General features: G+C 52.9%; 5 protein-coding genes across 5 annotated transcripts; 3 read left to right on the forward strand and 2 right to left on the reverse strand.

Annotated features, from left to right (window-relative positions):
* Nucleotides 1-166: 166 nt before the first annotated feature.
* On the reverse strand, nucleotides 167-1,027 carry ASPACDRAFT_41769 (uncharacterized protein; the record flags this gene model as incomplete). Its single annotated transcript, XM_020200985.1, has 3 exons — nucleotides 167-324; nucleotides 376-459; nucleotides 517-1,027. The coding sequence occupies 3 exons, from the start codon at nucleotides 1,025-1,027 to the stop codon at nucleotides 167-169; spliced, it is 753 nt and encodes a 250-aa protein (XP_020057846.1).
* Nucleotides 1,028-3,550: 2,523 nt separating this feature from the next.
* Nucleotides 3,551-4,997, forward strand: ASPACDRAFT_25747 (uncharacterized protein; the record flags this gene model as incomplete). The annotated part of the gene is made up of 3 exons (XM_020199362.1): nucleotides 3,551-3,788; nucleotides 3,876-4,792; nucleotides 4,860-4,997. 3 exons carry the CDS (start codon nucleotides 3,551-3,553, stop codon nucleotides 4,995-4,997), a joined length of 1,293 nt encoding a protein of 430 aa, XP_020057847.1.
* Nucleotides 4,998-5,921: 924 nt separating this feature from the next.
* Nucleotides 5,922-8,196, forward strand: ASPACDRAFT_77238 (putative MFS monosaccharide transporter). Its single transcript, XM_020204916.1, has 4 exons — nucleotides 5,922-6,112; nucleotides 6,165-6,272; nucleotides 6,332-6,872; nucleotides 6,927-8,196. The coding sequence occupies exons 1-4, from the start codon at nucleotides 6,016-6,018 to the stop codon at nucleotides 7,777-7,779; spliced, it is 1,599 nt and encodes a 532-aa protein (XP_020057848.1). The 5' UTR covers nucleotides 5,922-6,015; the 3' UTR covers nucleotides 7,780-8,196.
* Nucleotides 8,197-9,611: 1,415 nt separating this feature from the next.
* ASPACDRAFT_2061 (uncharacterized protein) lies at nucleotides 9,612-11,977 on the forward strand (the record flags this gene model as incomplete). The annotated part of the gene is made up of 2 exons (XM_020198961.1): nucleotides 9,612-10,271; nucleotides 10,322-11,977. Coding segments are annotated over 2 exons (2,316 nt in total), but the record flags the coding sequence as incomplete, so codon positions are not given.
* Nucleotides 11,978-12,686: 709 nt separating this feature from the next.
* erg8 (phosphomevalonate kinase) lies at nucleotides 12,687-14,229 on the reverse strand (the record flags this gene model as incomplete). Its single annotated transcript, XM_020199361.1, has 2 exons — nucleotides 12,687-13,836; nucleotides 13,904-14,229. The coding sequence occupies 2 exons, from the start codon at nucleotides 14,227-14,229 to the stop codon at nucleotides 12,687-12,689; spliced, it is 1,476 nt and encodes a 491-aa protein (XP_020057850.1).
* Between the last annotated feature and the right edge of the window lie 2,227 nt (nucleotides 14,230-16,456).

A 16,456-nucleotide genomic window follows, 5' to 3' on the forward strand; every position in this document is an offset into this window, starting at 1 on the left:
GGCTTATGGCCATAGGCAATATGATCAACGGCAAGGGATAGAATACGTGGCTTTGCAGATGACAGCATGAGAGGACGACGTCAGAGAACCCAGGGGAATTCATCCCCTTGTGGTAGTCGTCTTCCCGACACGGGGACCTTCGAGGCACCAAATCAAAAACCCGTGCTCATTGAATAATGCAGCGACAACCAGGGCTGCGCTCGCTGGATTCGCGTTCACGGGTGTATTGGGCCTTGGCTCCCTTGGCATCGTCTTCGTCCACAATCTCTTGGGGCTTGACGGTCATGTGCACCACATTAGGAGCATCTCGGTTGAATCGGCAGTCTAGGATAGTCAGTACGGAGAGACGATTGAGGCTCGTAGGGACTGCCGTACCTGATAATGGGGACTTATCGTCCAGGAGCTTTCCGAAGGAGATCAATCGAATCGAACTAGGCGAGGACGGCCGTGTCTCCCACTCTATGCAAGACCGGATTGTCAGCCACCAACTCTAAAGCGCAGGAGCGGTGAACATACCTTGTCGCCATTCCCTCCAGATCAGTTCCTTCAGTGTATAAACGCTCATGGCGAAAGGATCCAGGTTTTCAACATTGACTTGTTGCTTCTTGAGATATTTGGCATCAATCTTGAACGGGTGCCGGGTGCCAGTGATCAACAATAAAGTAATGACTAGATGTGGTCCCGAGTCGTCCTCTTCCTTTACGTTCTGAGGGGAGGCCTCACCAGCGGCTACTGGAGCTTTCAGTTCGCCGTGATCGCCAACCGATGCGCTGGCAGACGGAGCATCGCTGGGGTTCTGCTGCGAGGCATGTGTTGCTGTGGGGGCTTTGGCGACATTTGCTGATTTGCCATCTGTCAGACTCATTTCCTGAGTCTCATCACTCGTACTGTCCAGGCGTGGAGTAGTATTCAAGGCCTCTGTGGACTCCGATGATAAACCGGGGACAGCAAGTGGTTGTAGAGGTTCGATGGGAGGAACCGGCGTAGTGACCGCCGGGTCGCCCTTATTGCCCGTGCTGTCCGACATGATGACAGCGATTGTATAGATTGAAATGCGAGATAACGCTAATAAAAGCAAAGCGACGTGTCGACTTGAGAAATTGCGCAGAGAAAGACCAGAAGCGAAGATGGTGATGATTATTTCTCCGGTAGATCCGGGGCGTGCGACCGACGTCGTTATTGGAGGGGGAAGGCGGGAGACCCTGGGGGAGGTTTCAAGGAGAGGGAAGACAACGACGAACCCAACAGCGCGCAACCCGAACGGCGACAAGAAGGGAAGGGGGCCCAAGGGGGCTAGACTAGATAAGAAGCGGAGAAATTCAAGGACGGCGCGAACAAGTGACTAGAACTCTGACCGGTTGAAGATGAAGGGGGCCATGCGACCCGAGGGAGGCGAAAAAGGGGACCGAGGGGGGGGGAGGGGAGAGGTTTGATTGAGGAGGCGGGCAGTTGGCGTAGGTAGACGAAGGGAGGCGATGACAGAGCGGGCAAAAGGAGACAGACAAAACTCTAAAGTACGCCTCCTGAGGGACTCAAACAAGACGGTAGGTTAAAAGATATATACTAAAAGGTTATAAAAGATTGCCAATAGAGAGAGTGGGAATAAAGAGTCACAAGAGAGATCGATAGCGGATCGTGGGTAGATGATGGTGATAACTAGTGGTTCGTCAGTGACGATGAGGAGAGGGAAAGGGAGGGAGAGAGAGAGAGAGAGAGACCGCCCCGTGACTGCCGGGAAGAAGAGCAAGACGGGAGAAATTAAGGAAGGGGGGGTGGGGGGGAAGAGAAAGCCTGGAGCCGATGTTCCAGGCGGGCGGCGATCCGGTTGGGCGCGCCCGGCCTCATACGGAGTTTAGTCTAGTCTACCTACGGAGTACCAATTTGTCACTTCAGCATGTTTCGGTAGGCCAGATTCATAGATGGTTTCAATCAATGCTTCGCTGCTTGTTCTTCTCCTTCTCTTCGGCTTCTCTCGGAATTCCTGTACTGACAATTATCATGATCCATTCGAAGAAAGTCCATCAGTCCCTGTAGTCTATGCAGATCTGAAAGATTAGAGTGACTGACGTGCTGTCAGAGATCCTGCATCTACTCAAAAAGCGACACCGACACCTGTCAAGCTCGTATCGGTGTCAAACTCGCGCTGGACCTCCCTCGCAGTATCAATCGACTATCATCGACAGAATGCATATTACAGACGTCTCTTGATCGCTGCAATTCCCAGATACAGACCGTGGACGTGGTGCAGATCTTGATACCAAGAACCAGACCGGGGAATCGACACCGGAAGACCCGCTACGAGGCATGGCTTAGCCTTGTCGTTACTATATATATCCCACAACGACGACCTCGCCTGAACTTCAAGTATTGTATGGAGTACGTAGGCATTGCTTCCAGCCCTCGAATTGGACCCTGATTGCCGTGAAAAATGAACAAGTCACATGATAATTCAGATCACAGCTGAAGCGGCAGAACGGATTGGAATCCAATCTGGACCGCCAAAACTCCCGAAGTCACGCCATGGCAATGGCACGATGTACTGCTATGCATTCTTGTTTGACCTCCTTATCATAGTCTCCCGACTGTCGCAGAACATACGGTAGAGGCCTTGGTTTTATCACTACAGATAGTTAATTTACCAAGGCAGAACAAGACCGATGTTCTTTTTCGCTTCCATGAGGAAAGTTGACAGTGACACTAGTGTCTAGTATGGACGCTAATTCTTTCGTTCCTCCAGGGCTCTATTCGCTTACTGTGTAGATGATCTTCGTCCAAAAGTACTGTCCCCTCTTTCAATATTCGCCACGCCTGTTTTCTCCGCTCTAGACCGATGGCTGTAGGCGAGAACCGTTCTTATCGCCATCTCCTGACCCGTCCACCATTACGAAGTGACTGCGCACGTGGACCGTTTGGCTTCTCACACGAACACGAGAGGTTTAATCTAGATCCATGAGTTCTTCTTCTCAACACCCCACCTGAAAATTTGTGAACATGTCAGGCAATCCATGGGTGTTGCTCGGTCTTGTATGTGTATGAACCATCCAGTGACCGGTCCTCCCAATCAAATTCATGTGACATCATTCTTGCCTTGATCTTCGTCAAAAGACGATCATTGTCCACAAGGATGATCAGAGCTGGAGGCCAACCTTCCAACTCGACAAACACGAGGTACTTGACTGTAGGGCTCAAAGAACGAACATCGTATCTGGAGAAATCGATGGCATCCAAGCCGCGAGCACTTTAAATTAAGTTACGATTGATCCTTCGGACACGATGCAGGCGGGGGTCGGCTGCAACGATCAAGCGGACAGCAAACGAGCTCGACCTGTCATGCAATAGCCTAGAACCTGATATCCGTATGTGTCAACCGACCCTTGCTCAGTCCTTTCTGATGTAATGGAATGATCTTCATCCTGATATAATTTGAAGTCATATGGCCACACTACAATGTCATATAACGGAACGCAACCATCTAGCATACTGCTCGCTTCGCCAACCAACACCATCCATTGCAACCAAGTCCCAGCGAGGGGTTACCCTTCCCAAAGAAATGCTTCGATCGCCATTCTCGACACCGCGCAAGTCGACTAAGGAAGTCCCCATTCAAGGCGATGCCAGTGGCTTGAGCCTGGAATTGAACATCACCGAGCCAGCCTTATTCGCCCCGACCTTATCAGACAAGCCAGCGGTTCTCCGTGGTGAATGCCGATTGACGGCGAAAGAAGCTGTGACAGTGAAACGACTGGCCGTCAACCTGCACGGTACAAGCAATATCGTGTGGCCACATGGTGAGAACTATATATGGTTTCTAGAAACTAGAAACTTCCCTTCAGAGTTGGCTGATTGTCTAAACCATAATTGCTTCAACACAACAGGTATTCGCGAACGCCGTACGGTGACAGACAACACATTGATACTGCTTGGTCCCGAGGCGACAGACCCAGTGCTTCCGTGTTACCTTGACTCAATTCAGGAGACATCGTCATACCAACAGGCGCACAAAGGAACCACCTTATGGAGTGCGATCTCCGCTAGAGTGGGATCGAACGGGTGTGAAGAGCAGGACACAGGGTCTAAACATCAGCGACTGACACCCGGGACCCACACATACAAATTTGAGATGGTCCTGCGCTCCCATCTGCCCGAATCTATTCAAGTCCGGCAGAGCGAGGTCCGGTACCGGATCCGAGCCTCTATCGAACGACCGGGCTTCTTGAGTCGCCCCTTCTCCTGCAGCAAACCCATAACCGTCGTTCATTGTCCCGCAGAAGATTTCGTGGACGATGCGGAACCGATATATGTCGCTCGCGCTTGGAAACATCTCTTACAGTCGGATATTCTAGTCTCGAGGCGAGGGGCACCTCTTGGGGATCTCTTACCTGTCACCGTGTCATACACAGAGCTGGGCCGCGCCAAGTTCCGTGGGCTGCAAATATTTGTCTCGGAAGATGTGCAGTACCACCAGCGGGACGGTCTAACTTGCTGCAGTGGCCCTTTCAAACGAAGTCTAGTTTATGAGAAAATGGCAGGACCGGTATCAACGACGGCGCTGAGACGAGCCGACACGGATGAACACCCAGCATACATTGAGAAGGACGATTACATCACCGCCAAGACGGTCGGGGATGCCGAGGCACGAAGCCGATCGCTGCACGATGGCGACACGGAACACATCGAACTCAGTCTCCAACTTCCAATACCCGTTTGTCATCTTCATTCCGATCCAGCAAGGCCACAAGGCATGCATTTTGACACCCGGTACAAAAACGTTCGAATCATCCACTGGCTTGAGGTAAGATGATGCGGTTCTTGTTGGCCTACGAAATTTCACCTAGACTAATCGGTGGCACTTCTCATAGTTCGCCTTCCTAATGGCCAAGCCCGACAATTTGAACCCGAACAATGAGCGCATTGTGCAGAAAGTTGCCCACGTCCCATTGGCACTGCGCTCTTGTTACGCCCAGCAAGCCAATGCTGCGCTGCCGGCATACTCCTAAGACGGTTGGGGTTGCAGCCAATAATGCGATCGGGAAAGCTTCGGAATGAGTCCTGGTTGACTGCTGCAAGATCTCTCCAGTCGTGTTGAAGCTTACTCGTGGCCGTGGCCTGCATCACAGCACCTGGGCATGAAGGCCCGTGGGCGTGTGGGAAGTGGGGCCCGCAAAGGAGGAGTGGACACTCAACCACCTTTAGATCGTGACAGGGTCCCTCAAACTTGGCTTTTCTTTGGACGAGAAGCCAAAAAAATCTTCAAGAAGATCCAGCGAAATTCTTGCAGGCTTGCAGCCATGGCAGCATCTGCACTTTTACAGGCCTTGCCGCCACCGAAAGAGTGGGTACCTTACATTTCCGGATAACATCCAGTGGGTCGTCCCGCTTATCGGCCGCTGTGCAGTTACATCATTTGCTGTCCGTTGACGATCTTTCCACCTGGAATGCATCATTCTCACATCATATCACTTCCCTTCTTCCTCCGTCCGAAACCACCACATACTTCATCCCGAACTCCGTTACCGAACGGGCCTCACGCTGCTTCGGTAAGCGGCGCCCTCTTGCTGTTCTCAGTGTTGTCCCACTGCCTGCCCGCCGTAGCGAGGCTCCCCGATGATGTGATGTCAGCTGAGGCCGAACAATCGGAAAAACATTTCGAAAAGGAATGCCCATGGGACGGTAAGGGTCATGGTATAGGACGTGGGGAGTGGAGGGCCACCTCCAAGGCTCCAATCTTTTCCCCATGGGTAACCTTCTTTGGATCAAGCGTAAAAGGTAGCGAGCGCTCCACCGCTCGTTGCCGCATGCAGTACGCAGATTCTTAAGTTCACGTAGTCCTCGCGCACTGCTGGCATATTCTTTCTAATCTTTAATCTTCTCTCTGTCTGTCCTTCCATTCTCTCTTCATCTTCTCTCTCCTCTTCCTTCTCTACCTCCTCTCCCTATTCATCTTTATACCCTCCTTTCCCCTAGGTTCCTCATACACGCTTCTATCATTCTGGCATCGTAACATTCTTTCTCATCATGGCGCCTCCCACATATGCCGGCTTTACGGGCCGGCGACTCGGCCTCGCGATATCAACAATTGCGACTATGGGCTTCTTGCTCTTTGGATATGACCGTACGTAATCGCTAAGGCCTTTTGCGAACCTTGAAGCTTACCGTCTACGCAGAGGGTGTCATGTCAGGTATCATTTCTGATCCTGCTTTCAACGACATGTTCACTGCCACCAAGGGTGACTCGGTCATGCAAGCAACCGTAACTGCAGTCTATGAAGTCGGTGAGTGACTTGAGCTGGGTGCCAGGTCAGCGACTAGTAAGCTAACTCGCAGGACACAGGCTGTCTCTTTGGTGCCATCTTCGCCTTGATTTGTGGTGAAAAGCTGGGTCGTCGTCTCATGGTCATATGGGGTGCGACCGTGATGATCATCGGTGTGATCATCCAAGTCACTGCCATGCCCAATTCGATTCCACTGCTGCAGTTCATCTTCGGCCGTGTGATCACTGGAATCGGCAATGGTATGAACACATCGACTATTCCAACGTATCAAGCCGAGTGCTCCAAGACTAGCAACCGTGGTCTTCTTATCTGTATTGAAGGAGGCATCATTGCCATTGGAACCATGATCGCTTACTGGATCGACTATGGAGCCCACTATGGTCCCCAAGACCTGGTCTGGCGCTTTCCCATTGCCTTCCAAGTTTTCTTTGGGCTCATCATCATTTTCGGCATGTGGAAACTCCCCGAATCCCCTCGTTACTTGATCGCCCACGGCAAGGTTGAGGAGGGTACTCGGGTCCTTGCTGCCCTCGCAGGCGAGGAAATCGACCATCCCCACGTCCAGCTGGAGAAGAATCTCACCCTGGACTCTGTTCGAGCGTAAGTGACGGCGATGTCGAATATGCAGATGCCTTCATAACTGACCTTCTCCAGATCCGGAAACTCCCACGCTAAGTTCAGCGACTTGCTTACCGGTGGTCCCTCTCAGCATTTCCGCCGCATGTTGGTCGGTTCGTCCTCTCAGTTCTTTCAGCAGATTTCTGGCTGCAACGCGGTTATCTACTACTTGCCCGTGCTGTTGGAGGATTCTATCCACCAGTCTCACAATTTCGCGCTTCTGATTGGCGGTATCAACATGATCTGTTACGCAATTTTCGCCACATTTTCGTGGTTCTTCATCGAAAAGATCGGTCGTCGCAAGCTATTCCTTGCCGGCAGCTACGGTCAATGCGCTGCGATGATTATCGTCTTCGCCTGTTTGATCCCGGGCGATGCCGAGAGTGCTAAGGGAGCTATCTTTGGGTTCTTCCTATACATGTGCTTCTTCGGTGCCACATGGTTGCCTCTCCCGTGGCTCTACCCTGCCGAAATCTCTCCTCTCAAGACCCGATCCAAAGCCAATGCTGTGTCGACCTGCAGCAACTGGCTTTTCAACTTCACCGTGGTTATGATTACGCCTGTGATGGTCAGCAGTATCGGTTGGGGAACGTACCTTTTCTTCGCCGCCTGGAACGCCCTCTTCATCCCTGTCATTTGGTTCTTCTACCCCGAAACCGCCAACCGGAGTTTGGAAGAGATCGATCTGATTTTCGCCAAGGGCTATGTCGAGAAGATGAGCTACGTGCGTGCGGCCAAGGAGCTGCCCAAGCTCACTGATGATGAAATCGAAGCCAAGGCGGCCGAGTATGGCATCCTCGGTGACGAGGAGAAGGCTGAGGAGCGGATTGCCGAGAAGAACCCTCCCCAGTCTGAAGAGTTCTCCCAGTTCCAGCCCACTCAGCTGTAAGGGGGAAGGCAGCAGCGCATGAGATTTTTCATTTATGATGATATGCCTCGCAACATGAATTTTATACCTCCTTTGTTGTTTGTTCTCTGATTTTTGTTGAAGTGTTGCCGAGGCCAGTTGCTGGCCAACCTTGCCTACGTGTCCTTGCCTGGTGCAGGATAGAGGCGGGCGTGCGTGCGCTGCGTGTGTATGATGTGTTGGGCTCATCCTTCGTCGATGCATGGGAGCTAGAAAAAGCCTAAAAGGCGAAAAAGTCTATTTTCTGGACAAGATTTCACTGCTACGAGGTGGGATGTGGATATCAAGCAGTCATAGACTCGCCTGTCTTGTCCAGGGATACAGGTTATAGGTGTGGTCATTGTATATACCAGTTTTGCGTTTTGTGTTCTGCTTTCAATAGAGCAACCACTAGATCCCATCTTCATTGAGATTCTTTCTCTCCTCAGATTCGTCCATGTTTCCTACTAGATGAGCTTCCCCTTGATTCCTTTTAGAGGAGTAATCACACCCACTCCTTATAACAACCAAGTGGAAAGAGTACCGAGTCCACTCACAAGACCACACCCAAGATCTTGCAAGATCTCCGTGCACTGCATGCGGCGGCACCCGACCGGATGGATGGATTATGCTTCAACCCTTCCGAGCTTATCTCTGGCCCAAGCGTGCCAGCATGCTCCCGCAGAAAGTTTAAATTTTCCCGACATTGCCCAGGACCGATCTAAATCCAGGCTTCTACTTATAGACATTCTACTTACAGAGAAAGAAACCTGCAGTTGCATTTGAGACTAATCCTTCGTTATCCACCTCTACACGGGTACGGAGTAGAACCGCCCATGTGATCTACAATACAAACAGCAGCACGCTACGTCAGTGTCTTCAACTCTTCCAGACGGATGCAGTTTAGGACGTGACCAGCAGCGCAATGAAGACTCGAGAGGGTTCGTTCGTGTGCTCTGGAATGGAAAGATTCGTGTGGAATGCTGAGGGTGGTAGGTTTTACTTGCAGTAAGAAAGGTTAAGTTCAAATTTTGTTGGCGATGGTCTCTGGAAGTGGTTTTCTTGGGTCCAGTCGTCGTATTAAGCCTTCTTGGTCTTGGTCTTGGTCTTGGTCTTTTCTTGGGTCGGTGTTGATGTTGCTTGCTTGCTTGCTTGCTTGTTTAGGTTTTGGCTTGCCAAGTTTCGTCCCGGGAGGGGTGAGAGAGAGCCACGGCAGCCTCGGTACGGTGCATATGTGCATATGCCAGCTCAGATTGGAGGTAAGGAGGGAATGGAGTGTATCTTTGTCGTGTACATGCTTGACGATGTATATTAGTCCTGTGATATTAAAGGAGGGCAACAGCCTTTCGTATTGCATAGGATGCTCGTGAGGTCTGAGTTCGGTCCAGTGAGACACTGAGGATTGGCCGGTGCCTGCACTGCTTTAGGGTAAAATTAGTCGACCTAACGCCTGGCAAAAGGTGATTATTATTGAGAGAGATAGAGAGAATTGAGACAGCCGATTGTTTGAATCACAAGCATTCATTATGACTATGTCGACACTTGAAAAGTCACTGCACTATACTGAAGCACTTGCCGAATTCGACCGCGTAAGCCCGGGACACAGACACGTGCTGTCAGCGGGACCGAACCCGAACGGCGATCTAGACTAAGCACTGGGAACTACGAACCACCCGGTAACCTAGCAGTGGACATCACCAATCCATGTGATTTAATTCCTTTACTCTTCCCAGAGTGGGTCAGATCTATACTTCATCAGAGCATGGCAGGAGCCCTAGATCCTTATGTCCCAACAAAACATGAATCGGCCAGCGCCTGAAGCAAGCACGGCCGATTCCGAACCTCGCAAACGCCGTCGGCCGGCCAAATCGTGTGAGCAGTGTCGCCAGCGCAAAGTCCGATGCGATCGCAATGTCCCCTGTGGTCCATGTAGGCGCTCGCGGTCTTCAGTGGACTGTTCATATCGGGAGAACCTCCGTTCCCCGAGCCCAGTCGCGATTGAGCAGACGCCCCTACATGCGACGCAACCGAGTGCTTCGACTGCGGGTCCAGCTAATCATGTCCTTCAGGAGACGCAACCACCAGATCTGACAGCTAGTGGGACTATAGCATCAGTCTATCACCCTGAAGTAAGGAACTCAGCAGATGGATTAGTTGGCACCCACGAACCGCCTGCCATTTCGCAACACGGTTCATCAGTTCGTCAGCTCCAGGACCGGCTGCAACGTCTAGAGGCGCAGCTGGCGGACTCATCGACTGGGTCGGATCAACCTCTGGAGCGAACCTTGCGAGATCTGTGCTGCAAGGTCCAGGCATTGGAGGAACGGCTGTCGTCGCAATCAACGCATTCTACCCCGAGAATGGAGCCGGAAAGAGAAGGGCCTGGAAGGCAGGAACAGATGTCGACTATGCCTTCGACACCTCTGCGGCTGGATGCGAAAGTGAGAAAGATGAAGTTGTTTGGTCCGACTCATCATGTCTATACATTGGAAAAGGTATGGGGTAAACCTGACTCCGTGAAGAGACGTAACTCATCAGCTAGCAGCTTCAGATGCTCGGTTCCCTCGCAGGCAAGGACCCGCAGTCTGCGTATCCGGAGCGCAAAGCTGAACTGGCGACACTCATCAAGGAATGCCGAAACCTCCGCAAGTCAGTCAAAAAGAGACAGTCTCTGAAACTGAATGACCCTGTGTCAGATCTGCTCGATTCGATACCCGCAAAAGATGTGTGCGACGAATTGGTGCGCTGTTACATGGACACTTTCGAGCCTGTGTATCGAATCCTTCACTTGCCAAGTTTTCGCAAGGAGTATCATCGGTTTTGGGAGGAACCTCCCGCCAAGGTCACGCCTTTCCTTGTTAAATTGACCCTGGTACTCGCTATAGGCACTACTTTCCATCCACGGCGAAGTAAAGCAGGCACTGAACATGAATCTCAGTTAGTCCAGTCCTGGATATACGCAGCTCAGTGGTGGCTCACTGGACCAACAGAGCGATTGACATCGAGCCTAGAGGGTATTCAGGCCGTTTGTCTGCTTCTTCTCGCCCGTCAGATGGGAGACCTGGGACCGTCTATCTGGCTGTCACCGGGGTCTCTTCTGCAGGCGGCCACGGCCATGGGCCTGCATCTGGACTCTGCCAGATTCCCCAGCCTGTCGCCCTATATGGCCGAAATGCGTGCACGTCTATGGACAACCGTTCTAGAGCTCACAATCCAATGCTCCCTGGACACCGCTGTACCACTGATCATCCCCGCTTCATCTGACAGCAAGCCCCCTTGCAACCTTAACGACAAGGACCTTGACCCTGACATGAAACAACCAACCACAGCCCGACCCATGTCCGAACTGACAGACTCCTCCATCCAATTGCTGCTTCATGAATCCTTCTCCCTCCGCGCTGAAGCCGTCAATCTCATCCATGACCGTTCAAAACTCACGTACACCCAAGCCATTCAGCTGGGTACCAAGCTCCGTGATGTCTGCCAAACCCTGACTAGTTTCTTCTCCTCCCATGCCCCGTCTCCCACCACCCCTCAGCATCAAAATCAATCCCAGCACACAAACAGCGACCTCCACCCGGCCTCCTTCCACCACAAATTCCTCGACATGATCCTCCGCCGATACATCCTCCTCCTCCATCTCCCATTCATGCGCGAAGCAGCCACCAACCCTCAGTATCATTTCTCGCGCAAAGTCTGCCTCGAATCCGCCATGATCATCGCATCCTACGCCAGCACCCTGAATCTCCCCGCCACCACGGACCTTGACGCCTTCGCCCGTCTCCTCATCGCCGGCCGCGGCTCGTTCCGTGGCCCCTTAAGTCTGGAACTCTTCTCCATCCTCGGACTAGAAGTGATTACCCAACTCGATGAATCCCCTCCTCCTCCTCCTCCTCCTCCTCCGCAGCCCCCTGCCTCCGCCCCCACCTTGACAGCAACAGCAATGACCTCAAACCCCCTCGCCGAGCTCGCCCGCGCCACACGAGCCCCCCTGATCCAAACCCTCGAGCATATCCGCGACCAGATCTTCCAGATCATCCGCCTCGGCACCCCGAGTCTCAAACGCTGTATCGTCCTCTCGGCGATGTTGGCGCAGATCCGCGCCATGGAGACGGGCGACTCCGTCGAGGAGGCCGTCGGCGCGTCGCTGGTCCTCAGCCTGAAGGAGTGCTATGCTGCGTTGCAGAGCTTTGCGGCGGCGACGGCGCACGGAGAAGGGGAGGTTGCGGAGGTTGCGGCTATGATGACGGGAACGACGACTGTGGGGTCAAGCTTGGGAAGTCCGTCCGGGTTGCCCGGGTTGGAGTTGAATGCTGTAAGTTTCTTTTGGTTTCTTGCTGGTGGTGGTGGTGGTGGTGCTGCATGGTGCGAGGAAAGGGAGGGCAACGCTGGGTATTTCTAGGCTAAAGCTAATTATGGGTTTGGGTAGGATCTTGATCTTGATATCACGAGTTTATTCTATGCGTCTGGGTTGGGAGATCTGGGGGATCTCGGGTTCTAGGTTGTTTCGGATACTCGGATAGCTTATGTGGTGTGGGGTGAGGAAGGGGGAAAGTGTGACGGCGTATGAGCTGGTACTCTACGTTGGTCTGCCAGGAACTTGAAGCGAGTAGCAAGGCCCCAAACTGGAAGGAACGCTGCTCCTGGGGCGAGAACGAGCTGTTTCCTTTACGAATGCAGGAGAAGAGAGGAATACAACCGTCAATGTTCGTGGAAATTAAGATTTATATAAAATAAACTGTAACGACTAGTTTGACGCTTTGGAAAATTAGATAATGTCTGATATTCATGTGGACCATGCGCGCCTGTCGTGGTACGATAGTGTTCCTTCGTGTTTCGTGCTTCTTCCTTGCATCCGGACAATTTACGAGGTCGGTAGCGATGGGTTACTCGCTCGTCATGCACCATCCTCAAACCCAACCAGAATACTGGTCCAAGCCTTCATTCTGCACTCCAGCCGACCCGTGCCGGACGCCAAGCAGCCGGACGGTACCGATCTTCCCGCCAAAGTCGTCTTCCACCTTACTCTCCCACGAGGCGAAGGAGTCTTCCAGCCGCTTGATGACCTCGGGCGAATCCTGGATCAGCACGGCGAGGGCATCATACCCACCGGCGCCGGGGACGACACCCCCGACGACGCCGTCGAGGTCGGAGATGGTGTCGAGCAGCTCGGTCTGGACCTTGGGCTCGATCGGCACGCCCGACTTGGCGGTCATGCTGCGGATGTGGCCGCGGGAGCGCTGGATGAGGTTGCGCACCTCGCCAAAATCAGCCAGGGTGTAGCCACTGCTGCCGCTGTCCTGGTTGCCGCTGGCAGCGGCGGCGGCGGCGGCGGCGTTCTGGGAGAGGGTTTTGAGCTCGTGGCAAAGGTGCTCGTTGTTGGTTTGCAGAGCGGTCCAGAGCAGGTCGGCCTCCTGGGGGTTCTGCTTACGCCATTCCAGCACCTTTTTGACCATGGAGGGCGAATTCGAGCCGCATTCGACGTCGCAGAGGACCATCTGCATGCCGCGCGGCAGCTTCATGCCGAAGTCCAGGCACTCCGTGTCCCAGCGGTGGGCCGGGTCGATGTCCTCGACGATGGCGAAGAGGCGCTCCTCGAAGCCGGGGGTGGCGACGTCGCCGACGGATTCGAGGATCGACGGCGAGAAGCGGCGGTAGAGGCAGGAGCCGTAGATGGCGGCGGCGACGTCAAAGCCCGAGCCGACCTTGCCCTGGGCGGCGCAGTGGGCCGCCTGCGCCAGATTGTGGAGCTTGTCGCGCGCGGGACCCAGGTCGTCGGGTTGCAGGGTGCGGTGGATGACGAGGGCGGAGACCAGCGCGGTGACCAGCGCGGCGGAGGATCCCAGTCCCGTCTTGTGTGCTTCATGGAGGGGGACGCCGAAGTTGACGAAGCGGCCGGGGGACTGCAGCCCGGAGATCTTGGAGAAGGCCGTCTCCGAGTAGTAATCGTTGTCGGCGAGGATGGTGATGGAGAGGGAGCCGAAGTCTTTCGATCCGGCGACGTAGCTGATGTAGGTCAGGGCGTAGTTGAGGGAGGTCTCGACGAAAGGGTTGGGCCGTCTGGTTCATGGAGGCAGGGATTAGCTTGAGAGGCTCCTGACTGAGGGTTCCCTTGGGAAAGTTTTACCCCTGGCCCTTCTGTATCACTTTGATCCCACCGCCATTCTCGCACCGTTGTATACCATACTCCCAGACTGCGTCGACGAATTGTGGGGACCGAACCACGATAATGTCTTCACTCTCCTGGCTATCTGATGTGCTCTCCGCTTGCCCCGACCCCGTGGATGAGCTCTTCCGGTGGTATTTTTTCAGCTGCTCGACAATGACATGGATGCGAGCATCGAGGGCGAAGACGGTGCCTGTGTACTTGCGGTCGAGGACCAGGTAGCCGCCGGTCAGGAGGACTTTGCCCGGGGCGGACACCGCCGTGACGGTCGGAGGGATGTAAGACATGAGGACGCTATGGTCGTGTAGGTATGCTAGATCGTGGGAAGGGAGGTCATAGATCGTGAAGCTGGTTCAAGAGTACTATGAAAGGGAGCAGTGTCAACAATGGAACCAGTTCGCCTTAGGCTGTAGTGGGGGGAACGGACTGAAGTTATACGACTAGTGGGGTAGATCGAATTCTTTACATACCGTTTGCAAACTGACTTATCACAGATAAGTGAGGGGAAATCAACTGAATGGTGAAATTAGAATGGCGAAAAAGCAAAACAATCAGCTTCTTTGCACTGGACCCGTTTAAGGGAGAGACGATCTTTATAACAAGCCCCGCCCCGGTGGTCAGTCAACTACGTAGATTGATGAGGGGTTCAATGTGCAGCCACGTTGCTATCTGCAAGTTCGCCCGGGTGTGACAATGCCTGAAGCTGGAATTAGAGTGAGGAGTGTTTAGTCCATGTCAGCAAGACTTCAAGAATCGTCTCATCATGATTCTCTCAATGCCATCATTATTTTCTCTCCATTGTTGACTGGGATTAATTGTTGCTGGGGGGATCTCCCTGTTGGGAGACCAGTGGTAGATTGTGGCTGGTTCTGTGGCTGGTTCTGTGGCTGGTTTTGTGGCTGGTTCTGTGGCTGTTGATGCCTGCCATTTCTGGTGTCAGTTTGTGGCATCCTATCATATTACCTCATCGATTCATCTCATCCTTCCACGCTTTCCGCAGGTGCATCAGGTACAGGTACGGAGCCATATACATCAGCATGCAAGCTTCTACGCACAATGGTACTGACAACTTCCGTCAGCTGGCTAATGACCGACCACGGACCACTATCTCAGCTGGGAATACTCCGTACAGTTAGTTACGTGGAAGGCGCAGCAATAACGGCAGCAGCCTCACCATGTGAATCTTACTGCATCCGGGGGCTTCCATCCATCCTCTTTACATGACTTCGAGATTCCAAGGACACCCACAAACCAGGGGTGATCTCGAAAAAAAGCACCAGAAGAGCGTTTATCGGGCACAGTGTCACCATCACCGAGACGGCGAACAGTCCACGGAACGGACAGACGGAGATTTGGAACGGATATAACGATCGAAAGCCTTTTGTATCCGTGGCCAAGCGGATTCCAGCGATGTTCGGTGCTTCGGCCAGCCGGGAATCCGCGCCCCGTACAACCAAACCATTCGGAGGCCAGCCAGCAAACTCCGGGGGGGACATTGCGGCCCCTGCGAAGAAAAAGAGCCGGAAGAACAGTGAGTCACGGATTCACGGCCAGGGGTCCAGCTCTGCTTCTGATCCACCCGATTGGGTCAGAGTTGCAATCCGGGGCCGCAGCGAGAACTGAGAAAGTCAATGAGGCCACCTGACACGCGGAATCCTTCCCTATGCTCCCCCATTTCGCCTCAGGCAACGACCATTCTCGAAACCTGACGTACCTTCGTCTGGTGGGGATGTTCCTTTGCTATTTTTTTTTGCAACACAGGATTTATTTTTTGCGCACCATCATTACCTAGTTTGTTGCTCAAAACAGTTGTCCTGTTCTATCAGATCAGCGACTGCACGCTGCAGGCTGACGCCTGCGCTACTTAAATCCCGCAGTACGAAGTGCAGAGACAGTACATACATGCATATATCAAACGCGTTCTATAGACTAGACCAATCCACCCACCAATGCAACAAAAAATTCCAGTTCAGGGCTCCGTTTATCGCTGAAATCCTCCCTTGGAACCCATTCTCAGACCTATCAAAAATCTATTGAAAAAGCCAATCAAAGTGTGTAACTGCATTGGTCAGCACGGCAGTGACAAAAGTACCTATGCCCAAACAAGCCAAGTGGCAGTAGGATCTGCGCTAGACCCGATTGAGTAGCCCCGGCGATACCGATCAGTTTCCCTCCCCGAGCTCTGAAATACCGATCAATTCCCTCCCCCGGGGTGGCCTCGTACTTTTCTGTTTGCTCTTCATCCACACACAGGCTTCAAGCCACTGATTATTCTTCCTTTTCGCGATCATCCCTTTCCTTCTTTTCCCGCGCGTTCTTTTGGCGACCAGCAGTCGTCAAATGAACCTGCATAGTTATTATTATTTTGATTGCAAGGTACGAATTACCCGATTTGGAGGCGGAGAGTGGGAGGCGAACAGTTGTGCATCAATCACGATAAAGGAAAAAAATTTGGGGAAAACAACAATCAACACAGGACGCTGCTGACCTCAATTCTAGCATTGCCTCTTCCCT

The sequence above is a fragment of the Aspergillus aculeatus genome (genome assembly GCF_001890905.1).
Source record: "Aspergillus aculeatus ATCC 16872 unplaced genomic scaffold ASPACscaffold_5, whole genome shotgun sequence".
Taxonomy (NCBI): domain Eukaryota; kingdom Fungi; phylum Ascomycota; class Eurotiomycetes; order Eurotiales; family Aspergillaceae; genus Aspergillus; species Aspergillus aculeatus.